Genomic DNA, 26,003 nt, shown 5'->3' on the forward strand with positions numbered 1-26,003 from the left:
ATCTGTGCAGGTGTTACACCGAAATCTGTGACCCATCGTATGTTGTGACCATAGAGGGCGCTGTTGCTAAAATGCAGCTTAAAACAGGTCGTCTAGAGAAGTTCGCTACGCAAACAGCGTAAATGCAAATCTTGCGTAAATCTTTGTTGCGAGAACGCGCCAAGCGCCGTGCACGTTACCTTGAACGCGCGTGCACAATAGTGCCGTCGTGCTGCAAAGAAACGGTTGCATGCGCCAAGAACTAAAGACTCATTTACAGTACTTAAAAAAAACAAAGCTATTCAAATGCTTTTGCATTCTCTGTTTTCATGACTGCTTTTTTTTTTTTAAACTACCCTGAAAGTCATTTATTAATTAAGGCTAAAAAAATGTAGTGAGATGCGGATACTTTAGACTATTAATTATATATATATTAATTACAATTGATTAATTAAGTATATAAATTAAATATATAACAACAATAAGATTATTATTATTATTATTGTTATTATTATTATTCCAAATTTGAATTAAACAAATTTGAACACATTTGAATTAATTTTATTCGGTAATAAAGTGCTGAATAAAATACTGGAATTCGTTATTGTTCTCCATATTCACTCTGGTGATGCTTAACACCCTCTATATTATATCCTGAAAAGGATTTGGGTCTCGTGTCAACAGAAACAAACTTATAGCAGGGTCACCAAATATGATAAGGCCCTATTACAGGTTATCAGAATCCGTTTCCTCCCTCTATTACACACCAAATTGAATTGAATGTTCTCCAAATTCACTCTGGTGATGCCTAACACCCTCTATATTATATCCTATAATAGCAACAAACTTCAGACCAGCGTCTACAACATATCCGAATTTGGTGCATGTGGCTCGAAAGCCCTAGGAGGAGATACTCTTGATAAATTTTTGTCTAAGCTTAAATAGGAAAACAGAATGTTGGCTTCTACAAAGCCAAAATAATAAGAGGATACTAACAGCAAAAAAATCAATAAAGGTTTTTAAATAAATCTAGGAGTTTCTGCACTCAAACGTAATCATGAGTGTTTTTAAACGATACACACATCTCATACATAAGAAGTAGTATCATTAAACAATAGTAAACTGTATTTAACCAGGATAAAAACTCAGTGAAAGACAACAATTAACATACACACACACACACACACACACACACACACACATACATACATACACACACACACACACACACACACACATACTGTCAGGACTCAGCCCAGACTTTTGGCCATGTGCCTTTGTTTATGTTCCGTGTCACGTGTCCCCCCGCCTTTGTTTACTCCTCCTCGTCTCTACACAGCTGTTCCTTATTGTTAATTGTGTCTATTTAATCATCGTCATTGTTTCCTCGTGATTTGTCCAGTTTAGTTTTCGTCTGTGTTCCTGTTTTGTGTTTATCATTTATTAAACTCTATTCATTTGAAGTTATCCTGTGTATGGGTCTGTCTTCCTCCTCCCGGTTGTGACATATATATAGATACATACATACACACATATACATACATACATATATATTATATATATACTTATGGAGTAATATACTATATTCTTTATTACTTATGCGCTTATCCTTTTTTCCTTCATGTAGATGAAAGCTAGTAAAAGCTTTAAAGTATCAAGCAAAAATGAATAAACAAAACCATGATTCATATGGTGCGTAAAGACATTTAAAGAAACACAGAGGCAACACATTTAGCCACAGCAGTCACCGCCGCTCCTGTAGCCGCCGCAGCAAGCTTTCCGGCGACGGACAACCCAGCAGCCCCTAAACAGAACAAGAACCGAATGAGAGGACGCTTTCGTTTGGTTATGATCTGCATCTCAGATTGTGCCTGAGATTACCTGCAGACTGCAGGACAGAAACAACAGTTCCTGCTGCTACACCTCCACCTCCAGCGACCGCCATAACAGACATCCAATACGAAGCGATGGATCCTGCAGCGATGCCACCAGCAGTGAAACCCAGTCCTGCAATTATGGCTGGAGCTGCTATAACACCACCAACTTCAAGACAAACCAGTCCAGGAGAAATGGATTCAACAACACATCATCATCATCATCATCATCATCATCATCATCACTCTGTCATATATAATGTCTGGCAATATACAGTAGATGACACATGATGAGTAGAATAGAATAGAAATCCTGTACTGACATTGTATAACTCTACAGACAACAAAATGTGCTCCTGTCTGTGTTAAATAACAGATATCTAAAAGCAAGAACATGACAAACTCCTTCACACACACTGCAGTTTGGAGTTTAAGTTCTCCTTTGAGACACTCCGCACATATTGTACATTCATTCATTCATTCATTTTCTACCACTTATCCGAACTACCTGGGGTCAGGGGGAGCCTGTGCCTATCTCAGGCGTCATCGGGCATCGCAGGGCACACACACACTCTCATTCACTCATATTGTACATTTTCTGAGCAAAATCAGAGGTGACTTGGAGTAACAGACTGTATACTCACCTGCTCCAGCTGCAAGTGTTAAGGCTGTGCCTGTTAAAACAGATGAGATCATCATTAACTCTCACAGCGCTTCATAACCTTATTAAATCGGAATAAACAGCAGACAACTCACCCCAATCCATCTTGTTCACACTGTCAGAAAACAAGCACAGGCAGGTGTTTTATAGAGCGCAGCTGAAGGGCAGAAACTATTGTACAGAAACTAAACTTTCTGTAATTTCTGTAGAGGTGGACTATCAGGATCCAGCCCGTGCTTTTGTTTAAGTTCTGTGTTCATGTGTCTGCCCTGCCCTTGTTTATTCCTCTGCACACCCGTTCCTCATGTCGTAAGTATCACATACACAAACAGAAATGGAATAATAATAAACCTAACATTATATTATTTAAAATTGAACTTTATATTGAGGGCCCTAGAAGATGCAAGAAATGAAAAAGCGAAACGGTTGTATAGAAATTTTGAATCCTTTTCTTTTTTCCCCTGTACAGTATAGTTTTTTTGTTTGTTTGTTTGTTTGTTTGTTTGTTTTTTCTTTCTGCGGCCTATTGCACAAAACTAGGATAAGGGATTAAGCCGGGATATCTTGGTGATCCTGGCTCAATTTATCCGTAATCCGGTTGCACTAAAGCTGGATTAGGGGGCGGTACAATGTTATGGTATAAATTACCATGGAGATTTATTCTGTGGAGCTAGCCTGCTCCAGACCAGGCTAAGTTCTAGGATCTATTTAATCTCATCCCTTATGTCAGTCAGCAGTCACTGTCACTGCTGTAGTAACTAGACCCACTGTCATTATTTAAACATTTGTGATCATTAATTTCAATCATTTTGAATAAATGATTATTTTTAGATGATGTTGCTGTCATTAGATAATTTACAGTTTCCCATAGACTATAAGGCTGTATATAAAATGATAGAATATTAGGGCCACAGAGGAAGAAAAAGAAAATTCAGACTTTGAGAATGAAGTCTTTAATAATATTGTAACCCGTCATTTTAGAGGAGGACAGTTGTTAAAATGACAGCTGTGGGGCATTTCGTGGAATTGTTCTTCAGTATGGTTTCACACACAAGGACATACTTAATCTTTTGGCACATCAGCATCACATTGTCATAAGTATCAGGACTGTAAAAAGTATATGCATCTTTTCTGCAGAAAGAACCAGCCTCATAAATTTATTACTTTTTCCTTCTTCCTCAGTGTGGCCCTAATACTCTGTCGTATAAAATACACATTTCTAATACTCTGGCGTATAAAATACACATTCCATATAAATATAAAAACACAAAGTGTAACATTATGTTCCTTTATTGAATAAGGATAAAACAAAGCAGGTAAACCATCAGCTCCTTTCGAAACTGAAGTCACACAGTGACTCTACAAGATGGAAAGCACAGAATCAAAGAATATTATACAACAAAAGGATAAATACACATTCAAAACGTCTGTATATAACACACACCCCGCATGTCTGCACACTGAAATAAATGCAGGACAAATCCATACACATCAACTGAACAGACAAATGAATGGATGCAGTTGCCTCCCTGCAAGCTTGTATTACACACAGTATACAGCACAAACATCATAAGAGGCCAAATCAATATACATATATATATATATATATATATATATAGAGAGAGAGAGAGAGAGAGAGAGAGAGAGAGAGAACACAAAAAAAAACAAAATTCCTCTGCCACCGCAGGACATATTTAACCAAAATTGAAAGCACACATACTAACTAAAATAATTCAACACATATTGGTCCCTCAGCAGCCGACCACTGTCGTCATCATGGAAGATTGCCGGATTGTCCCAGTCCATGGCTGATGGCACTCTAGGGTCCCTCTCCTTCCTCAGGCAGGCCACATTGTGGAGGACAGCACAAGCCACAGTAATGTCACATGCCCTCACAGGGCTGACCCTTAATTTGTGAAGGCAGTGAAAGCGTGCCTTCAGGAGGCCAAAGGTCATTTCAACTCTGGCCCTGGTCCTGGCATGGGCATGGTTGTAGGCCTGCTGTGCTTCCTGGGGGTCTGTGAAAGGTGTCAGGAGAAAAGGCTGGCAGCCATACACCCTGTCTCCCAGCAACACACCAGAGAATTCACCTGTCAACACAAAATCTCATCATTACTACCTCATAAACACAGTGATATTCTTGACACAGCCATGATGTAAAAAGTGGACCGTTTTGGCCCGGTCATGTTTAATCTACATCACACACACACACACACACACACACACACACATGAAAAGAGACACTTTCTTTATCACACAAGAACATTCAATGGAGTCAGTGAGCAAGCGACCTTGGGTCCTTTGAATGGCGCTATATAAATTAAATTGATTATTATTATTAGCTCATCTATTTATTCAATTCAATTTTATTTTATTTTTATTTATATAGCACTTTTCACAATCGTTTCATTGTTTCAATGCAGCTTTACGTTAATAAAAGCAGGAGAAAACACAGAAAAATCGGTGGACAACATAAGACAACATAAGCAGAGTACAACGGCTAAGATTAAACCGTACTAGTGAGCGTAGTAATAATGTAAGGCTTTGATCAATTATTATCAAAGCCTTATACAGTGTGATGGAGTTACTTTACACAATTTCACTCATATCTGCAGTCCATTTCAATTAAAAATTCAACTGTTTCATAATCAGAGTACAACTGAGTTTTTGGAGATGTGAATTAACTATTTGGATTGTAATTGTGATGTTTTTAGCAGAGCGGTGAGGGTGTAATTGTGCACTACTTACGCATTCAGGCGGTCTGCAATACTTTGCCACGCTTTTTCTCTTTGCTTTATCACTGTGCCGGTGTTGCCTTTATTCTTAATTATGTCTTTTACCTCCTCGTATGCCTCCATGAGGATTTGTGCCTCCGACGGGGAAAAGTACGCCGCTCTATCGGTGATCGGTGGCAGGTCTGTTTGAGTGAGCCGTGAGCGCGCACATATCCAGGATTGGTTTCACCTGGCTTGATGAATCCGTGTCTGCTCATCCTGGCTTGGTCTTTGCGCAACCAATTAAGCCTGGACGCACTTGTTTTGGATTCATTGAGCTCAGCTCAGTCATTTATCCTGGATGTCTTAATTCTACTTTTGTGCAACGGGCCCCTGTTGTTTCCTTTGATGCTAGTATAAATGTAATACATAATAGCTGAACACACTGTGATCCTCTGTATGTATATTGTTACTGTTCTTGTTATGCAATAAACAAAAAAAGTGTTAATTGTCTTGTGCATTCAACCTCATGTGTTAATTGTTGTGTGTATTTAACCTTGTGTGTTAATTGTGTTGCGTATTTAACCATGCTGTGTTGCCGATGGCGGTGTCTTTTGTTGTCGTGTTCCAGTTTTGTTTATTTTATTTAATAAACCTGTTTATTTTTATGCTATCCTGCATTTGGGTCTGTTTTTACCTCCAAATCGCTGACAATATTATTCGGTATTAATGGTCAAACAAGGGGAAGTGCCTCCAACACAAATAGTGATGATATGCAGGTATCAGGTCCAGGGGCCTGGTTGGATCCTGAGCTCTGGTTAGTGTCTGTGTAGGTAAATGACCAGGAGATGGTCTGATGTCTCTATATTGACCCCTGAATGTATAAATGAGTAAAGCCCTGCGATAGACTGACCTCGACCTGCCACAAGCCTTAGGGATGCGGTAGGATGTAGGGATGTGGTAGCCTAGTGGTTAAGGTGTTGGACTACTCAGTGGAAGGTTCCAAGGGATTGAGCTCAAATCCCAGGTTCACCAAGCTGCCACTGCTGGGCCCCTGAGTAAGGCCCTTAACCCTCTGTTGTATAAATTGTAAGTCACTCTGGATAAGGGCGTCTGCTAAATGTCAAAAATGTAAGATCCAGATCTGACCACCAGCTTAAGACCTCTAAGCATTTATTCTTGATCTTGGGTAGGATTAAAAATCACAAATGTGACTTTAAGTGACATCTAATTTGTACTTAGAAGTATTTCTGATAATAGCTGTAGGGATCTTCAGGGGTTCAATCAGAGCAATTGGAACAAGTCGAGCAGCATTTTAACATATAAATATAAATAAACCTTTGTTTGCTATGACAATGTGTGAACTCTTTTATAGGTACTAAATACTATTCCATTAATGTTGGCACAATTCAGGTTGGGAATTTGACGTAATTGGAGCCACACACTATGTCATTGGAGGTGGACAGTTCATCATTAAAGACACTCGTAACATCTTGGACATGACTACAATTCAGCTAAGTTCTTCTCTTATCTTCTCTTTTCCAGATAAGTCAAATAATAATAATTAACAAAAAACACTGAGAAAGTGAAAGAAGACGTTCACTCTGACGTTATAAAGTGCAGCTGCTTTATTATTTACGCGGTTAGACAGTTTTCCTTCATGTAGAAGAAAGCTTAATAAATATGAATAAATCCAAAAACCATGATTCATCTAAAGAATCTAAAAAAACAGAGAGACAATACATTTAGCCGCAGCAGTCACCGCCGCTCCTGTAGATGCCACAGCAAGCTTGCCGGCGACGGACAATCCAGCAGCCCCTAAACAGAACAAGAACCGAATGAGAGGACGCTTTCGTTTGGTTATGAAATGATTGAGGACAATGTCCCGTCCAGAGACAAGCTGTTTCGTGTTGAGGTTTTGTTCAAACCGACCATCGAAAATACCCTCTCTAATGAATGTGTTTTTTTTTTCATTGGTTATTGCGTTAAATCTTACCCAGATACAATAGTGCTATTTTCTGATTGGTTATTGTGTAGCCTCTTGTCTTTGATTGGCTGATAAGTGTCAGGCTCGACTAAGAACTCAGACGCGCTTGATTCCTGCCCGGTTCCATAGAGACAGCGGTGCGGACAGAGACATTTTGGGTGCTGCGGCTTATTAAATATATGATAAATAGTCAAAAGGTTTTTCTGCGTGAGAAATACGATGTGTGGTGGGAGCGCCAATTATTATTAATTATTTATTTAATAAACCTGTTTATTTTTACGCTATCCCACATTCTTGATCTTGGGAAGGATTGAAAGTCGCAAATGTGACTTTAATCGACATCTAATTTGTACTTAGAAGTATTTCTGATAATAGCTGTAGGGATCTTCAGGGGTTCAATCAGAGCCCTCACCAAAGGAACCTTATGGTTAACACTGATAAGAATTTAGAGTAAATATACTACTAAGATAGCAGAAGTTAGTCGAGATAAAGGATCTATGGGACTATGTACTCTGAACCGAATGAAACACTTGAACCAAGTAAAGTCATGAGTCATGTGTTGTGTTCCATCACAGCTTTAACACACCCTGGTCTCCATTGCTGGTGGTCATGTGACAAATCATGACTCAAAGCCTGTATTTGGAACAAGTCAAGCAGCATTTTAACAAGTGATATATACATTTTTGTTTGCTATGACGATGTGTGAATTATTTTCTTCTGCATAGTGATGAATTGAATAGACATCAATCTATGATAACATTAAAAAAAAAATCAAACAAAGTTCTTCTCTTATCTGCATTTTAAAAAATCTGGACAATGTTATTTATTGTGAATTGTTTTTTAAACATTAAGACTTTTGCAGTTCTTTGGAAGAAGGGCTATTTGAAGGGTCCTCAACTTTCTCTTCTTCCTCTAGTGCTGAAGAATTTCAGTCTCTTGAATTTCTGCGCCCCAGCACAGCGCCGATGACCCCGCCTGTAGTTGCCGCTCCGGCCGTCGTGGCAGCCGTAAAGCCAGCGGCGCCTTGAGAGCAAAAGAGTTCAGAAATCACAAACTATTGAAGTAGGTATCTACCAAATTGTCATGTGTCATGAATTCAGGTTCTAATTTTACACCAGACTGATTGGAAGTTGATTGCATGACCTGGCTGGTTACTTGTACTGAGTGGTTTATTGTTAGATGGTTGTTTGGAGTGACTGGTTCGTAGGGTGACGCATTTGGCTGCATGCTGGTTGGTTGGACGACTGTTTGACTGTAGTGATCGATCGACTCACCTACTGACTGAAGAACAGCCACTAAGCTGCCTGCTGCTACTGCTCCTCCATTAGCGATAGCAGCTGATGACATCATACCGGCAGCTATGGAGCCAGCTGCGATGCCACCGGCGGTGAAGCCCACCAACCCGAGTACAACAGGGGCTAACACGACAGTACCCACTAGAGAAAATACACAAACCCAGAACAAAACACAACAACATTGTGTACAAGCAGCTTATCTTGAGTAAGAAAACTGTATTAGCCAACGAGCTATAAAGGCCTGTGATGTTGGCAGGAACTCAACCCATCAGTGATTGTTTTCCTGACACAGGGGCATTGAATGTAAAGTTTCTGTAAGGTTTAGAGAAACAAAAGTGAGAACGCAGTAAACCCTGAATGGGATGCTACAGAAATCCATCCATGGGGTGTTCCGAGAGAATCCACAGAACATTTGTTTTTAGAATGATCTCCCAGTACTGACCTGTACCAGCAGCCACCCCTGCAGTGACGCCAATCACAGTTTTGAGCACGTCTGAAATAAAGACGTCAAATGTATACAGTATTAATATAGTACAATATGATATTAAAGACACAGACACAACACCAAGAAGCTGTTCTATGAGCTAATGCTATTGTACTGTTTATATGGCACATAAGCTGAAGCTCTATCTGTTATATCTACCACATAAACTATCAATTTCCATTCCTATTCGGAGTAACAGACTAATAGAAACAAATGGAAATATCCGACATGAAATATTAAAGGTTCTGGATATTCAGTACAATCATACTGAGTTTCATTACTTACCTTTCATGATGAAATGTATAAACACAAGACAAAGCGAAAAGCAGCAACCACCGGGAGCTTCCTCACTTTATCTGGGAATAAAATCCGCCTCCTGAAATGTGATTGGTTAATACACACCCGAGCAGTTCGCTGATTGGACAGAAAGCATTTAAAACCACATATACCCCAGTCCAACAGAGATGTCCCCCAAAAAGTGCATTAAATAAAAAGAAAATTATATAAAAAAATATTATTTTTATAAATATATATATACACACACACAAAATGGTTCAATTCTATATGATTGACTAAAAAAAATCAAACAGTCAATTGCCTCCTTTATCTCCCCTGAAAAGAAAATGCCAAATAACTCAAAAAAAAAAAAAATAAAAAATCACAAAAATAAATCTGGTAGAGAAACATACAGAGTTAAAAAAATAATTATAGCCATCAGATTTTAGTTATATTTTCTCACAAGAAAAAACCCCCCGTAAAATTGTCAAATAAATTTTATTTGTAGTTTACTGCAAAGTAACATTTCTGCATAGAGACACTGTCTGTTGTTAAAAGAGACGAAGTTGTATCTGATCTTCAATCTACGATCAACACGGTCAGCACTTCTGGCCATGCAAAAGGACCTGACAAATTCACTGACCAATCATGCATGTGCACATAATAGAGATGAGCCGGATACTCGGCTGAAACGAATATCCGGTACGGATAAAGCACTTCTGCCGAGTACGAGTATTATACGAGTAATACGAGTCAATATCTGTGCTCGGATTGAATGAAAATCATCATTGGGTATCTGATTGTGTCAGCGTTCTGTGATAGGCTAGTCACAGCGCCCCTCCCCTACACACATACAGATGTATTGTGTTGCTGTGTCTCGCTCTGCTCACTCACAGTCACACACACAACAGCTCTCTGTCTCTCCCTCAGTCACTCGGGTTCGCGGGTCTTTTCCGTTAACGTTTAGGGTTTCTTCAGCTTTTTACTTCGGGTTGTAACGTTAATAATACATACTTACTAACCAGTAGAGTTCTGGTAAACGTGGGTTCGTTCAGACGTGGTGCTTGCTTGGTAGAATGCGACTCGCATTGCGTCTCAGCCTGTCGGAGATTTTCTTTCTTTTTTAAACCTTCAGCTGTCTCTAACCAGTAACCAGACACTGAGTGTCTAACACGTTTTTGCTGTATTTCATAAAAACATAAAAGGTAGTAAGCTAGTGTTATAAATATTACAAATTAATTATTAAGCTACACACACACACAGAGTGTGGAAATTAAAAAAAAAAAAAAGAACCTATAAAAATAAATCACACTGATCATAAAAAAATTAAAAGTTCAAAAGAAAGTTACGTTGTTCATTACATTTTACTTCATAATTGCACTGCATTGTTTTGTTTTCATTGTTGCAAAACTTGTTCTGTAATATAGTTCGTTTGCTATCGTGATCAAAACCAATGATCTGAAGCTCAATCCTGATGCTGTCCTGTAAATATTTTTCTAATCAGCAATAAATATAACAATTTCTGATCAACCCATATCAATTGCATGCTTAATATATCAGTTAAGGCCTCGCCTATTTCAAGACAAGCCCCGCCCACTCTGAGTACAGATACAGATAATTCATATGGTTAACAGATACAGATAATGCTGTACTCGCTCATCCCTAGCACATAATATATGTGGGATTGTTACAGATCTGCGTAATGAAAAATCTGGACAGAAAAACCCCCACAAATGTTAAGTTTAATGTATGTATTTATTTTGGTACACTGATACAAAGAAAAAATAAAAACATTAAATCTTTTGCAGTTCCTTGGAGGAAGGGCCATTTGAAGCATCCTCGTCTTCCTCATCATCCTCTGGTGCTGAAGAATTTCCAGTCTCTAGGACCGATAGTTTGACGCCCTCTTGTGGATTCAGACAGTCACCCTTTCTTTTACGGCCAGAAAACCACCCCACCACACCGCCGATGACCCCGCCTGTAGACGCCACTCCGGCCGTTGTGGCAGCCGTAAAGCCAGCGGCGCCTTGAGAGCAAAGAGTTCAGAAATCAGAAATCACAAATTGCCAAATTGTCATGTGTCATGATATCAGGTTCTAATTTTACACCAGACTGATTGCTCAACTGGTTGGTTAATTGGTTGATTGGTAGTTGCTTGCATGACCTGGCTGGTTACTTGGGCTGAGTGGTTAATGTGAACTGTGATTTGGACTGAATCCTTTACTGTCTGTTCTGCATGCTGGTTGGTTGGATGACTGTTTGACTGTAGTGATCGATCGACTCACCTACTGACTGAAGAACAGCCACTAAGCTGCCTGCTGCTACTGCTCCTCCATTAGCGATAGCAGCTGATGACATCATACCGGCAGCTATGGAGCCAGCTGCGATGCCACCGGCGGTGAAGCCCGCCAACCCGAGTACAACAGGGGCTAACACGACAGTACCCACTAGAGAAAATACACAAACCCAGAACAAAACACAACATTGTGTACAACAAGCTTATCTTGAGTAAGAAAACTGTATTAGCCAACGAGCTATAAAGGCCTGTGATGTTGGCAGGAACTCAACCCATCAGTGATTGTTTTCCTGACACAGGGGCATTGAATGTAAAGTTTCTGTAAGGTTTAGAGAAACAAAAGTGAGAACGCAGTAAACCCTGAATGGGATGCTACAGAAATCCATCCATGGGGTGTTCCGAGAGAATCCACAGAACATTTGTTTTTAGAATGATCTCCCAGTACTGACCTGTACCAGCAGCCACCCCTGCAGTGACGCCAATCACAGTTTTGAGCACTTCTGAAATAAAGACGTCAAATTTATACAGTATTAATATAGTACAATATGATATTAAAGACACAGACACACCAAGAAGCTGTTCTATGAGCTAATGATATTGTACTGTTTATATGGTACATAAGCTGAAGCTCTATCACTTATATCTATATTACATAATATGATCCGTCATGGTGTTACGCTGATATGGTGAACAACTAGTACAATCTGTTTACAATATTACATTAATTCTGTTCAGAACTATTTTTTAACTATCTATCTATTTAATTTCATACAAATGCATATTGTTTCGCATCATTTACGATTCAGAAATAAATAAAAAGAGAATATTTTATATGGTTTATTCTGAGAATCTAATCCAATCAAAATCATGAACCCAGTATTGTGAGGATGCTGTGTATCAGAAAGATGCTCAGGTGACAAAAATGATCCGGATCAAATCTCTCTGAATATATATATACACATACATGATGAGTTATATAATGAGCAGCTGGGAATGAAGACATTTTAGCCAGAAATAAAGCTCCAAAAGTTGCTACAACAGGGCAGAAGGTTCCAGCTCGATAACCACACCATGATTCCTGTCTTTTAGCTCTACGGAATTTGACGTTGTGAGAACCGGTTTGATTTTGAATCCGGTTCATCTTGGGGTTTCTCTCTCATGCGGTCTCAGGGAACTTTTTTTTGATCTAATCCATTTCAGTTGAATAACAAAAGTACAAAACCAACCAACCAACACACCACAGATCTGTTTATATACACACTGTAGATCTGATCTGATCTGATGTGATCTGATGTGATCTGTTTATATACAAACATGCTGCATGTGTTTCAGGGTGGATTCTATTCGTGAAGATAATTCATTTCCATTTCTATTCGGATTAAGAGACTTCTGGATATTCAGTACAATATACTTTGTAGAAATATCATCATACCGAGTTTCATTACTTACTTTTCATGCTGAAATGTATAAACACAACAACGAGTGAATGGCAGCAACCACCGGGAACAAATGGCGCAGTTGTTGTTCGATTCAACTTCCTCAATTTATCTGGGAATAAAATCCGCCTCCTGAAATGTAATTGGTTAATCCACACTTGAGCAGTTCGCTGATTGGACAGGAAGCATTCACTTCCACATATACCCCAGTGCAACAGAGATGTCCCCCAAAAAGTGCATTAAATAAAAAGAAAATGATATTTAAAAAATTAATAAAAAAAAAAATTATATATAAAAATATTTTTTTTTCAAATGGATATATACACAAATATATATATATATATATATATATACACACACATACATACATACACACACACACACACATATATATATATATATATATCTACACACACATACTATCACACACACACACACATATCTATCTATCTAACTATCTATCTATGTATACTTTTTTAATTCTATATATTTTATATCATTTTTTTTTTACATTTTTATTTTTTATTTTTCTATATATACACAAAATGGTCCAATTGTATTTGATTGACTAATAAAATCAGCCAGTCGATTGCCTCCTTTATCTCCCCTGAAAATAAAATGCTAAATATGATTGTTTAAAAATAATCACAACCCGACTATTGAAAAAAATAAATAAATCACAAAACAAATAAATCTGGTAGAGAAACATAGAGTTAAAAAAATAATAATAATCCAACACAGTTTTTAACATAGCCATCAAATTTTAGTTATATTTTCTCACAAGCTAAAAAAAAAAACCAACTCGTAAACTTGGCAAATAAAGTTCAAGTTCAAGTTCAAGTTCAACTTTATTTGTATAGCACATTTACAAACAGCCACATGGCTGACCAAAGTGCTTCACAGTGTGTTTGACATACAAAGTAGTTGCCCCAAAGTAGCCCCAAAAGTAGTTGCATGCCCATTGTCTATAATCAACTGTCTGTCTATCTCTCACAGAACAACCTCCAAGACCCCAACCAGTCTGGCTTTAAAGCAGCTCATTCCACAGAGACAGCCCTTTTGGATGTCTGAGAAACTACATGCTGCTACATCAGCCAAACTGTCATCTGTCCTTATCCTCCTTGACCTTTCAGCAGCATTTGATACGGTCAACCACGAGACTCTCTTATCCACCCTCAGGAGTCTTGGGATTTGTGGATAAGCTTGGGAATGGTTTGCTTCCTACCTGGAAGGATGCTCATATCAGTTAACATGGAAGGGAGTGACATCTGCTCCACGCAGACTCTCCACTGGCGTCCCACAGGGTTCAGTACTCTTCTTTTCAGTACTCTTCAGGTCCTCTTCTTTTCTCCCTGTATACTCACTCTCTTGGTGAAGTTATTTCCTCACATGGGTTCTCTTACCACTGCTATGCTGATGATACGCAACTTATTTTCTCTTTCCCACCCTCAGATAACACAGCTTCTGACCGGATCTCAGCATGTCTGGCAGAAATTTCATCATGGATGACTGCTCATCAGTTAAAGCTCAATCCTAGCAAAACTGAACTGCTGTTCATCCCAGGTGATTCATCCCCAGGTCATGACCTTGCTATATCCTTGCACAACGATCTGATCTCCCCTTCAGCCACAGCTCGCAACCTTGGGGTAACCATGGACAATCAACTGTCCTTTTCCTCTCATGTTGCTAATGTGACTCGCTCATGTCGGTTTCTTCTCTACAACATTAGAAGGATTCGGCCATTTCTGTCCACACAGGCTGCTCAGGTACTTGTTCAGTCTCTTGTCATCTCTAGACTGGATTACTGCAATGCACTGCTGGCAGGTCTACATATGAACGCAATCCGTCCTCTGCAAATGATCCAAAATGCAGCTGCACGGCTTGTTTTCAACCTGCCAAAGTTCTCACATACCCCCCCGCTGCTGCGATCCCTCCACTGGCTTCCGGTAGCTGCACGCATCAGATTCAAAACACTGATGCTGGCCTACAAAGCCAAAAATGGACCAGCTCCCTCTTACCTCAAAGCCCTCATCACTCCGCACACTGCACCCCGCACCCTCCGATCTAACAGCACTGCTCGACTGGTTCCACCATCTCTCAGGGTAAGAGGCACGCATACTACAAGACTCTTCTCTGTACTGGCACCAAGGTGGTGGAATGAACTTCCCCTAGAGGTCCGGACAGCTGAGTCACTGGATATTTTCAAGCGGCGGTTGAAGACCTACTTATTCAGGATGCACTTCAACTAGCACTTCTTTCCTTATCTTTTGCATTTAAAAAAAAAAAAAAAAAAAAAAAAAACCTTTGACACTTTTTCATAGTAACTTTGAACAAATGTTTTAAACTCATGGTATCTTAAGTATGTAACTTAGTGAGCCAGCATTAATGTATCCAATGTTAGAGATTTAAGCACTTACTGTATGTACGTCACTCTGGATAAGGGCGTCTGCCAAATGCTGTAAATGTAAATGTAAATGTAGTTCAAGAAACTAAAATAAGAATTCTTAAAAAAAAATATATGTATATATGTAAATATATATATATATATATATAAATCAATAAATAATAAATAAAATAACCAGTGTACAAGAAGGTGAGATAAATAAAACCATAAACCAGATATAAACAGACATAAACCTCTGGGAAAATCATGAAAAGGCTAGAGAAAATAAGTGGGTCTTTAGCATGGCCTTAAAACTAGATATGGTGGGTGCCGTCCTAATCTCTAGTGGCAGGGAGTTCCATAGTCTAGGACCGGCCACAGAAAAAGCACGCTCTCCTCTACGCTTGAGCCGTACACGAGGGACCACCAACATGGCCTGGTCAGATGAGCGAAGACTTCTAATAGGAGAGTAGGGATGAAGACGTTCAGATAAATAGAGAGGAGCGGTATTATGTAGAGACTTATAGACAAAGAGTAAAATCTTAAAATCTATTCTCTGCGAAATGGGCAGCCAGTGTAGAGATTTAAGAATGGGAGTGATGTGTTCATGTTTGCGACAGCTAGAGAGAAATCTGGCAGCAGCATTTTGAACGAGCTGGAGACACGTACAGTAATCTGAGTTTTAGATATACCCCATTATAAAGAGTTACAGTAATCTAAGCGAGAGGTTATAAACGCATGAACAGCCATTTCTAAAGTCTTTGGGGGTAAGAAAATGTTTAATTTTGGAGAGAATCCGCAGTTGGTAAAAGCTAGACCCAATAACAGACGAGATGTGTTTGTCAAATTTTAAGTGCTGATCAATAAAGATGCCAAGATTCTGCACCCGTGAAGATCTAAAAACAGATAAACTCTCTAGGTTGATGCTAGAGGACTGAGAGTTCTAAATAAATTTAGTCTGTAGTTTATTGCCACTTTTGGTTTTTCTCTACAGTTTACAAGCTCCTAATGTCTGCATTGTGGAACTTTATATGACCATATATGGAGATTTGTGGGCGGTCCTTAATGTTTGAAGTTTTTAAGGTATAACATCAGCTGTGTGATAAACTGCAGCTTTTTCTGCGTCTTTACGCTTTCAGGATTGATCACAAAAGGTCAGTTATTATCTGCATCATCCTGACCAATCTGTACACTTGTTGCACCCCATGAAAAGGGGGAAAATATATATTAATAAAAGAGACACGGACTTGTGCTGTTGTCTGCGTGCTGAGCTGTATTGCAGCCTTTGAGTTCCCCCTACTGGACACTCCTTGAATTACATCTAATTTTTAGTTAACTAACAGAATTAGAACAATAATAAACATCACATAAATTAATCATTTTGACTTATCTAGCACTCTTTATGTTGCAGTTAACAAACTGATAATAGTTATAACTGTAAAAATAAATCATATTGATCTTTTTAAACCACTACACACTCGTCTTTTTTTTTTTTTTTTATGATTTTACTTAATATTATGTGTATGTGAGTAAAAAAGAGGTGACATGATGGACAGTATACTAAGTGTGTAGAGTGTGTAGTAAATTCATGGGCATCAGTGGCTCTGCAACGTCCACTCGTCCTCACACACTAGAATAAATCAAATCATCCTTGTTTAGCTCAAAATATCACTGACAAGTCCAAGACTTCTTTTTATTTTGTCTAAGTATCAATAATAGTATATAAATATTAAAATCTACTTAAGAAATGTGTTGGAAAACAAGTTAAAATCAGTATATTTTTGTTTAGGATTTGAGGCTAGTTTAATTGTGTGTCCGGCTGCTTACTTTATACACACCTGGCAACCAGAGTGACCATAACAGTCAGTCTCATATATAAACACACGCAAAAATATTAATGAATAAAAGACCTGTAATTTAGTTTTAATTTATCTCCTGTTTAACAATCAATAATCGTGTCTCAAGCTAAAAATCTCCCAAGACACTTATTTTTATTTAACGTTATGAGGTTGGGGTTAATTTGCAGAGTCTGTCTGGTAAAATCTCTCAACTCTATTTATCTCTATTGTGTTTAATTTACCTCATCAAGCTTCCACCCTGATGCTTGTCGTATTCCAGGGACTGACTTACCTTAGTTTGCTGTAATCCACATGAAGAGCATTTTCTTAAAATTTCATTCATTCTAATATTTCTATTTCAGACACGACTTCACACTCACTAGTTAAGTTCCACTTAAAAGCTTTTATCCTCGTATCCTCAACTGGATATTGTTGATTTGTGCCTGATGCGGTGGTAAAGGTACTGTTGCTCCTCCCAGGCTCTCATTCACACTCTGCTCGAACTGTATACACACTTCCTGCTGTGTGTCTTTACTCTTTCCAGTCTTCTTATGGAGTTTTTCCTCACCTACATCTACATTTCTGCATTGAGAAAATCTGTTGTTAAAAGAGACGAAGTTGTATCTGATCTACGATCAACACTTTTGGCCGTGCATAAGGACCTGACAAATCATGCATGTGCACATATGTGTGGGATTGTTACAGATTGCATGTTTTTTTTTTTTGTGTGTAAGAATTATTGCATTGCTGAAAACAGGACGAAAATTAATTTCTGTGTTTCAGTGCCACGTTATTGTACGCTATATTTACTGTAACTCTGCCCTACGAAACGTAAAACCCAAGTTTGCGTTAATTAAATCTCTCTGCTACCTGCAGCTACATGCTTTAGTAACGATACAATCACTGATTTGAGTGACATGCGAGTTGTGCGTTTCAGGGTTTCAGAGCTCGTAGCTCTCTAAGCTTTCCTCTGATAGCTCGCTTGATTTTGCTGTCTTTTTTTTTTTTTATCACTTTTTTACCTGATAAAACTACTTAAATTGGCTAAAGAAAAAATAAATGAAACTGCAAACACACAAGTTTTACACAACTCTGAAACTTTCTACGAGAGCTGTACTGATGCTCCATGCATCAATACGCGTTGTGATGACGTCTTGAAAAAAAAACACGAGTTGACATGTTTAAAAAACGATTATCCGAGTATCAGAGTTTGCTTGATTATGTACGTAAATTTGTGCCAAGACAGTGGGAAACCCAACAAACATTAAGGTATAGATCGAACCCTTTTTCCTATGAGTTTGAAGCTTAAATCTTAACACACTCTACACACTGACATTGTATCTCACTTACAGCTCTTACGCTTGCACGCAAAACGTATTAAACTTACTGTAGTTACTGGATAATAATCTTTCATAATTATCCATTATCCATTAACAACTAAACGATAACAACGAGATACTATCAGTCATCCCTCCCTCTTTCTTTTCTTTTTAATAAAAACACCTTTGTAGTATTTATGAGTAACGACACACGATCTTCTAGATCTAGTTTAAAAACACACCTGAAAACACTCTAAGCTGCAGGAGAACCGTGGGACTAATCAAGTCAAACAATTTAATGAAAGTAAAAAAGAACGAAAGAACCAAAAAGAGCGAAAGAACGTTTTTCGGGAAAAAACGAAAAAGAAAAAATAATTAACGAGGAGATCCGACATTTATTTGCCCTTGATCTTACAATAAAACCATTAACATTTGAAAATGTTAGAAAAAAAAGACACATTATATACAGGTGACAAACAAAAAGAAGCTGATAAAGCAGTGGTTTTTGTACACCTCTACACCGACCTCCGCTAGAGAGACCATGCGCTTCTTGGCTAAACCTAAACCTAAACCACCCCCTTCAAAGTCTCTGCTCTAAATACTCGCACGTGGTCTCAGGGGTTAAAAACAAACGGAGGAATGAAGATCTTCTAAAAACATACACACACTACTTCAAGAGGCTTCACATTGTCTTTTAACCGTCAGTGACGATTCGTCTGTTTGCTCGCCTGCCACCGGCATCCGAGACGGGAAAAAACGTGGGCTGAGACTGTTAAGTACAATACATTTTGTGTCGACTGGAAAATATTCCGATGTGTTTGGAGACGCCGTTCCTCCGTGGCACTCCTGATTCGTACATCCACAAGCAGAGAAGGAGCGAATTGAACGAGAGAAACCGTGACGCTTTTCTTTGACTTTCTTTTTGTTGGCTTGTCGTTCTCCGAAGTGACGCTGCTGTAACCTTAATGGAACTTCAATGACGTGGCTCAAGTCTCTTATATATATTTTATATATTTCAATCTTTTAAAAAAGAAAACAAAAAGAAAACAAACAAAAGAAAGAAAAAGTAAGGAATGAGTGGAGAATCAGTCCGGTCGCAGTAGGTTACTCCGAGGCTGGTGTGGGCTCAGCGGGCGCGGCCTCGGGCGTCACCTCGGTCTCGGCAGGAGTGGAAGCTGCAGCTTCCTCGGAATTGGCGCTCTCCTCTGTGGGGGTGGCTTCTGCCACAGGGGCAGGCTCCTCTGCTTTAGGCTCCTCCTCTGCAGCTTCTGGAGCAGGTGCTGCCTCTGCTTCTGCCTCAGCAGGTGCCTCGCTGGTCTCGGCAGCCGGCTCCTCCTCTTTGGTTTCCTTGGGGGTGTGGCCATTCTCTTCTGGTGCTGGCGCTGCCTCTGCTTCCCCTGCTGGCTCCTCTGTGCTCTTCTTGTTCTTCTTCAGCGAGAGGCCCTTAAACTTGAACGAGTTCTTCAAAGAGAACTTCTTCTTCTTCTTGACCTCCTTGGGTGCCTCGCCCTCGGCTGCCTTGTCACTGGTTCCTTCGCCCTCTGCAGCCTCTATGGTGTCCCCGGCCTCTGCCGTGTCTTTCGCGGCCTCTGCGGTTCCATTGCCGTCTGCCACCGGCGCTTCTCCCTCGGGTTTAGCTGACACGTCGCCGTTGGTTTTGACATGGCCGTTCTCCTGGGGATGAAAATAAAATAAAGAAACATTAGATACTGTTCAAGGCATATCTAATAGCTTAGATATGTCACGGTGCCATGTGTCATGACACGAACATCACAAACGATACCTTCACACATTGCCTTATATTAACGGGTTGTAATCCACCATTTCAAGCCAATACTGTTGTGACCCAACGCACAAATCATAAATAGACAAATAGCTGCAGCATCAAAGTTGCCCAAAAACACAAGACGATGATCGGATTGGCATGAAATGATCTGTTCGCTGAATGGATATGTATTTAAATACTTTCTCTGTAAAAATCTAACGGCCACGTTGTAAGTGAAAGCATGGTCATGAAACGCAAACACAAACGTGCTACACCGCAACACGTGTTTAGCCACTGACAAATTTACCACCACACACAGCTGTTGTGTTTAATCCTATACATGTACAGTCCTGACCCGCAGGGGGCGCTGTTTCACAGGTTCTTTGTTTATTTTCTCCGGCTTTAAAACGCAGTACTCGGCTCTAACACTAAGCGCCGCTGTTGCTCCAGGATTCAGACGTGAACGAGGCGAACGTGACAAAACAGGGGCGCGTCCTAAAAGGCGCATTAATGGCACCGTGTAGGACGGAGAATCCATTGTTTCATACACTGTGTAGTGCACGTAGATAGGGAGCAGGGAGGCGTTTGAGCCTTGGACCTCTGGAGATAAACGGCTCGTGTTGTTTAATAACGTGATTTCTTCAATTAAGTGACAATTGTTTGATTAAAAAAACGTGTGTGTGTGTTTTGTACAAATCGGCAGCATAGCTAAGTTTGTAATATACTCTTGGCTGGGGATAAATCAACATTTAAGTGTTTTTTTTTGGCTAACATTTTTTAGATTACATTACATACACACACATATATATACAAAGCATCTATAAATGAGCTCCATTGTGTCGAGATCAACCCTCTTACCCCAAAATGGCTCCCTACATCCGTGCACTGCTCGGGGTATCAAATGATGGCGCCCTGCACCCCATGCAGAGCATTACGCACTCAACACCCACCGACTGGGATTGAACCCAAGCCAAAACCACCATCAACCAACCCCCAGACAGACGCCTCCAGCTTCATCATCATCATCACTAAACCCGAATGAAATGAATGCAAAACGTGAACACGAGCTCGTACATGTGTGAGAGAGATCGAGAGATGGTGTGTTTGTGTGTGTTGTGCTCCATTTTCTCAGCCGTCACTCAGTCCTGTGCGCGCTTTTGTTCGCGGCTCAGCAGCACGGCGCAAAAAAGCCCCTCATTTGCATCCTTTGCGCCCTTTTGTTCCCAAATCACCCCACAGAGCACGATGAGCTCAGCGCAATGAGAAATGAATCATGACTAACCTGTTCATCAACTCAAAAGCTCCGATTTTTTAGTATAAATACATACATAAAAGAAAAAAAAATCATACAGCATCCTATTATCTCTTCGCCAACAAAAGGTACCCTGGATGTCGGACTATGGTGGCATTTGGTACTGCTCTGTGTTCCAGCTCTGCTTGGATACACCGAATGGATACGATCCGTTTATTCAGGACAAAACAAACAAATAAACAAACAAAAAAACAACAACAAACAAAAACAAAGTCGTAAAAGGACGCGGATGGGTTTAAATACAATTTACGCACAATGAACGGAGGAATAATTGTACAGATCTAAACCAGAACAACACACGCGCATGGACGGAAACAAAAGAGAGAAAAAGAAGGGAAGCAGGTAGTAAAGGTGAGAGACGGGATGTAAAGTGGCCCCACATGGACACATCTTTTACCTGGCCGTTGGTTTTAGCGGCTGCGCTCTCAGCCTCGGCTGCTCCACCCTTAGACAATTGGGCTCCCATCTTCACTCCAAAACCAAAACTGTAGCCAACCGAAAAGGTGAAAAGAAAAGACGTAGAAAAGTAAACTTCTCGTTCTAAAGTTCAAAAAATTCGAGACCCGGAAAGTCCTCTGTTTTTCTTCACTTTACTAAATGAAGTGCGTAAGGCGCGAGGTTCTACATCCACTGCGCGTTCAGCAGGCGATCTGAAGCTCGAGATGTCGACGCGTGTATTTGTGAAGCTCAAATATCGCGCGAGGCCCCGCCCACATGGGCGTGGCGAACAGCGTGGGGGCGTGTCTCCTGCCTCTGAAATCTAGTGGGCTCGGTGTCATCAGTTGTTCTAGATTACTTAGCTTCTGTTCGCTAGTACATGAGCTACACGATGAAAAAAAAACCTTCTTTAAGAGTTATTTCGAGGTTTATTTATTTATTTATTTTTTGTTTTTTTCTAGGTGTCTGTGGCACTAATCTATTTAAACCCACCAGTTCCATAGACGACACACGACATGGCTGTGGGCTCCAGGTTCTACCAAGGTTCTGTTTGGACTGATGAAACTCTGAGTTTCTCCAAATGTTCTTCAAGACACTTAAAGTATGTTTAATACCATTTTAAAATACATATTTTTCAAAATATGTATTTTAAAAATTGGACGGATAATTTGACTCAAAATTGGACTCAAAATTGGACGGATAAAAGTCCTTCCATATTAAAGTGCTTCTACTTGGAACGATGAGACCTAGGGTTAGGGTTCCTTTAAATGTTCTTTAATAGAAACAATTTCAATTAGTTCATTTTTGTTTCAAGGTGTCTGTGACATTATGATTTCATTCCAGTTGTTATCTTCAAGATCGATGTTATCTTTTTTTCTATTTTATTTCAACAAACAAATAATACAACTGAATATTAAGTGAAAAAGTAACGTGACATACGGTGACCCATACTCAGAATTCGTTCTCTGCATTTAACCCATCAAAAGTGCACACACACAGCAGTGAACACACACACAGCATTGAACACACACACCGTGAACACACACCCGGAGCAGTGGGAAGCCATTTATGCTGCGCCGCCCGGGGAGCAGTTGGGGGGTTCGGTGCCTTGCTCAAGGGCACCTCAGTCGTGGCCGGCCCGAGACTCGAACCCACAACCTTAGGGTTAGGAGTCAGACTCTCTAACCATTAGGCCACGACTTGCCCCTATTAGACAACGAATTGGACAATTAAGGGTTCTGAGGTTTCAGAGGCCTCAGAACCCTTCTGAGACAGAGGCTTCAGAGACGTAATATAACCACCGGGAAAATTCCATCAGTTTCAAGGGATTGATTGATTCATTCATTTTCTACCACTTATCCGAACTACCTCGGGTCACGGGGAGCCTGTGCCTATCTCAGGCGTCATCGGGCATCAAGGCAGGATACACCCTGGATGCAGTGCCAACCCATCGCAGGGCACACACACACTCTCATTCACTCACACAATCACACACTACGGACAATTTTCCAGAGATGCCAATCAACCTACCATGTATGTCTTTGGACCGGGGGAGTAAACCAGAGTACCCGGAGGAAACCCCCGAGGCACGGGGAGAACATGCAAACTCCACACACACAAGGCGGAGGCAGGAATCGAACCCCCAACCCTGGAGGTCTGAGGCGAACGTGCTAACCACTAAGCCACCGTGCCCCCGTTTCAAGGGATTCGATTCATTTATTTATTTGTTAAATCGACCATTAGATAATTAAAGGTTTCTTAAGGCGTTCTACTTTAAATGGGGGACAGTTCTCGTTCCATAATGTTCGAGGTGACCTTTTGTTCTGACGGCAAACTGGTGTGTTTTTCCACACGTCACACTTGAGCATTGCTTATACTAGATAACAAACGAGGAAATTCCGCTGTACATTAGAGTGTCTTGTTTTCATGTTTAACTTTCATTCATATTTTATGAAGATTGTTCTATCTTTTAGGTTCACCTGAGCATTTAGTGCAGTGGAAACTATAGATGTTACTATAGATGTATGATAGACACATCCATGCTGAAATATTCACCTGAACCGATGTGTTCTTTTAGACCTCGACGCTGCGGAGCTGATGGACTACGTTTATTGTCAGGAACTGTACGAATTGGATATATTCCAAAGCCGATGAGGAAAATCCAAGCTGGTTTATTGTTTAGAATAAAAGATTAAGCCTTTAGTCAAAAGTGTTATTGTTGAAACAGGCCGTATTTTAACCGATCATCAGGTTTCGTGCGGATTCAGGAATACAAACCTGTTTTATAGCGAATGCAAACAGTTCTTCACACAAGCACACACAAGAAAAAAAACAAAAAACAGAAAGTGATGCAACAGTGTAAGATGTTAAAAATCATCTCCAGGTAAACACAAGAGGTCAAAAGTCAGTGGTCTGCATGGAAACTTCGAGAGAAGGAATTTGAAGAATGACAGAATTCCAACCCGTTAAGTTTGCGATAATTGGGCGGGGCTAAGGCCTGGTTATACTTCAGCGGAATTGCTTCTGAAAGCTGGAATGATCTGGAAGGATTGGAGCTGTCCATCAAACAAGAGCGTGGGGCTGTAAACCACATGGCACACGTGAACCAAAGTGGCATTTTTTGATTTGCATCGTGCAAAAATGTAAATAAGATTTCACTTACATGTGTTTGTCTTTCACGTTCTCTACATTCGTAGAGTCCAACGTGTAAGGAAACAGACGAGTCCAACGTGTAAGGAAAATGAAGCGGTGCAGCGTTTTCCTCTGTTTTTTTAAGATCCATTTAACCAACAAACCTGTCTGTGTTCATGCTCAAGAAAAGGGAAGGTAGTGATGTGATATTTTGTGGTGCCAGAAGAGAGAGGAGTCTTGGTGCAGACCTACCCTGTACCCTGAGAGATGGCGGCACCAGTCCAGCAGTGCATGAATATAAATAAATAAATAAAAAATCACAGAAATATTATATTAGAAAGTTTCAAATTGAAACGTATCCTTATTGTGTGAGCCATGTGATAAGGAGCTCCCTGAGATGACATGAGGAAGAAACCTTGAGAGGAACCGGGCTCAATAGGAAACCCCTCCTCATCGGGGTGACACCAAAGATTTGTGTGATTTATGAAACTTTTTGTTTTTCTGTGTTAAGCCAAATGGAGTTGAGTAACCAGGAGCTTTGTGAGCAATTTCTAATCAGGAGCTTCCGCGTGATTTCTGGGTTAATTACAGATTGAACATGACCTCATTTTCTGAACTCAGGCCTGAGGACAATTTCCAGACTTTCAAACCTGTAGGATTTGCATGTTGCGTTTTCTTTGGATTTCGCAAGGCGGATTCTGAAATTCCGAGTCGTACGGTTTGGTCGAACACCCTCTTGTCAGGACTGGACTTGCCTGAGTGAGGGTTTTATCCTTGTGCAGTAATGTGAAGTGTTCACCGAAGGCAACTCTCAAGAACAACTGTGTACATGTTAGCATTTTGGACTTGAGCCAACTGACACAAAGCTTTTACAAAAGACAGGTTTGAAATAAGAATAGAGTGCAACGCTGCTTCCTGGTCTCACTTGTGTCAATTGTTTTGCATTTAAAAGGAGAATACAAGGCAAGACAAGTTGAGACAAGCCACAGACCCACAAGTCCTTTACAGATCGCAGTTAGATAGATGAAGCAGAACCTCTGTGTCGAGCTCGTTGCCTATAGGGACTCTGTTTATGGCTTTTGATGACTTTTTGACTTTTTGACTTTCTTCTTTTTTAAAAAATGTCATTTTTTAAAAAATGACTTTTTAAAATTCTTCACTCGAGGTAAACAAAAAACAACAAAAAACAAATGACTCAAAGTATGTCGCAATCATCCAAGAAAGTTTTACCAATGTGGGAATGTAGGAAAGTAAGTAATCTACTAGATCACCGCAGTAATCTAGCGAACACTTGCTAGCTTTTAGACAAAGTGCG

General features: G+C 39.9%; 5 protein-coding genes across 6 annotated transcripts; all 5 read right to left on the reverse strand.

Moving 5' to 3' along the window:
• Window positions 1–1,163: 1,163 nt before the first annotated feature.
• On the reverse strand, window positions 1,164–2,705 carry LOC132846615 (interferon alpha-inducible protein 27-like protein 2A). Its single transcript, XM_060871308.1, has 4 exons — window positions 2,610–2,705; window positions 2,498–2,527; window positions 1,861–2,022; window positions 1,164–1,783 (listed from the first exon to the last, which is right to left on the reverse strand). The coding sequence occupies exons 1-4, from the start codon at window positions 2,617–2,619 to the stop codon at window positions 1,686–1,688; spliced, it is 300 nt and encodes a 99-aa protein (XP_060727291.1). The 5' UTR covers window positions 2,620–2,705; the 3' UTR covers window positions 1,164–1,685.
• Window positions 2,706–4,159: 1,454 nt separating this feature from the next.
• LOC132846616 (putative nuclease HARBI1) lies at window positions 4,160–5,394 on the reverse strand. The gene is made up of 2 exons (XM_060871309.1): window positions 5,263–5,394; window positions 4,160–4,604 (listed from the first exon to the last, which is right to left on the reverse strand). The coding sequence occupies exons 1-2, from the start codon at window positions 5,264–5,266 to the stop codon at window positions 4,234–4,236; spliced, it is 375 nt and encodes a 124-aa protein (XP_060727292.1). The 5' UTR covers window positions 5,267–5,394; the 3' UTR covers window positions 4,160–4,233.
• A 1,444-nt stretch (window positions 5,395–6,838) lies between these two features.
• Window positions 6,839–9,365, reverse strand: LOC132846906 (interferon alpha-inducible protein 27-like protein 2A). 2 transcript variants are annotated; one of them, XM_060871707.1, is made up of 5 exons: window positions 9,280–9,301; window positions 8,953–9,003; window positions 8,490–8,651; window positions 8,114–8,238; window positions 6,839–7,046 (listed from the first exon to the last, which is right to left on the reverse strand). In XM_060871707.1, the coding sequence occupies exons 1-4, from the start codon at window positions 9,284–9,286 to the stop codon at window positions 8,144–8,146; spliced, it is 315 nt and encodes a 104-aa protein (XP_060727690.1). In that variant the 5' UTR covers window positions 9,287–9,301; the 3' UTR covers window positions 6,839–7,046; window positions 8,114–8,143. The 2 variants fall into 2 exon arrangements, with proteins under 2 accessions (XP_060727690.1, XP_060727689.1); XM_060871706.1 differs by having other exon boundaries at window positions 6,839–8,238; window positions 9,280–9,365.
• Window positions 9,366–11,006: 1,641 nt separating this feature from the next.
• On the reverse strand, window positions 11,007–13,124 carry LOC132846920 (interferon alpha-inducible protein 27-like protein 2A). Its single transcript, XM_060871723.1, has 4 exons — window positions 13,016–13,124; window positions 12,016–12,066; window positions 11,556–11,717; window positions 11,007–11,296 (listed from the first exon to the last, which is right to left on the reverse strand). The coding sequence occupies exons 1-4, from the start codon at window positions 13,020–13,022 to the stop codon at window positions 11,064–11,066; spliced, it is 453 nt and encodes a 150-aa protein (XP_060727706.1). The 5' UTR covers window positions 13,023–13,124; the 3' UTR covers window positions 11,007–11,063.
• A 5,793-nt stretch (window positions 13,125–18,917) lies between these two features.
• marcksl1a (MARCKS-like 1a) lies at window positions 18,918–22,289 on the reverse strand. The gene is made up of 2 exons (XM_060871708.1): window positions 22,017–22,289; window positions 18,918–20,216 (listed from the first exon to the last, which is right to left on the reverse strand). The coding sequence occupies exons 1-2, from the start codon at window positions 22,083–22,085 to the stop codon at window positions 19,647–19,649; spliced, it is 639 nt and encodes a 212-aa protein (XP_060727691.1). The 5' UTR covers window positions 22,086–22,289; the 3' UTR covers window positions 18,918–19,646.
• Window positions 22,290–26,003: the final 3,714 nt, after the last annotated feature.

Source organism: Tachysurus vachellii, chromosome 6 (genome assembly GCF_030014155.1).
Source record: "Tachysurus vachellii isolate PV-2020 chromosome 6, HZAU_Pvac_v1, whole genome shotgun sequence".
Classification (NCBI taxonomy): domain Eukaryota; kingdom Metazoa; phylum Chordata; class Actinopteri; order Siluriformes; family Bagridae; genus Tachysurus; species Tachysurus vachellii.

Bases quoted from the DNA above. Each gene is read 5' to 3' on its own strand.
- LOC132846615 (XM_060871308.1), bottom strand. The intron at 2,023-2,497 runs GTGAGTATACAG...TTTGTCTTGAAG, and splicing joins AACACTTGCAGCTGGAGCAG to TTGGTGGTGTTATAGCAGCT. The intron at 1,784-1,860 runs GTAATCTCAGGC...TGTTCTGTTTAG, and splicing joins TTCTGTCCTGCAGTCTGCAG to GGGCTGCTGGGTTGTCCGTC.
- LOC132846906 (XM_060871706.1), bottom strand. The intron at 8,652-8,952 runs GTCAGTACTGGG...TATTTTCTCTAG, and splicing joins AGGGGTGGCTGCTGGTACAG to TGGGTACTGTCGTGTTAGCC. The intron at 8,239-8,489 runs GTGAGTCGATCG...TTTGCTCTCAAG, and splicing joins GGCTGTTCTTCAGTCAGTAG to GCGCCGCTGGCTTTACGGCT.
- LOC132846920 (XM_060871723.1), bottom strand. The intron at 11,718-12,015 runs GTCAGTACTGGG...TATTTTCTCTAG, and splicing joins AGGGGTGGCTGCTGGTACAG to TGGGTACTGTCGTGTTAGCC. The intron at 11,297-11,555 runs GTGAGTCGATCG...TTTGCTCTCAAG, and splicing joins GGCTGTTCTTCAGTCAGTAG to GCGCCGCTGGCTTTACGGCT.
- marcksl1a (XM_060871708.1), bottom strand. From the start codon at position 22,085: ATGGGAGCCCAATTGTCTAAGGGTGGAGCAGCCGAGGCTGAGAGCGCA. The intron at 20,217-22,016 runs GTAAAAGATGTG...TTTCATCCCCAG, and splicing joins CCGCTAAAACCAACGGCCAG to GAGAACGGCCATGTCAAAAC.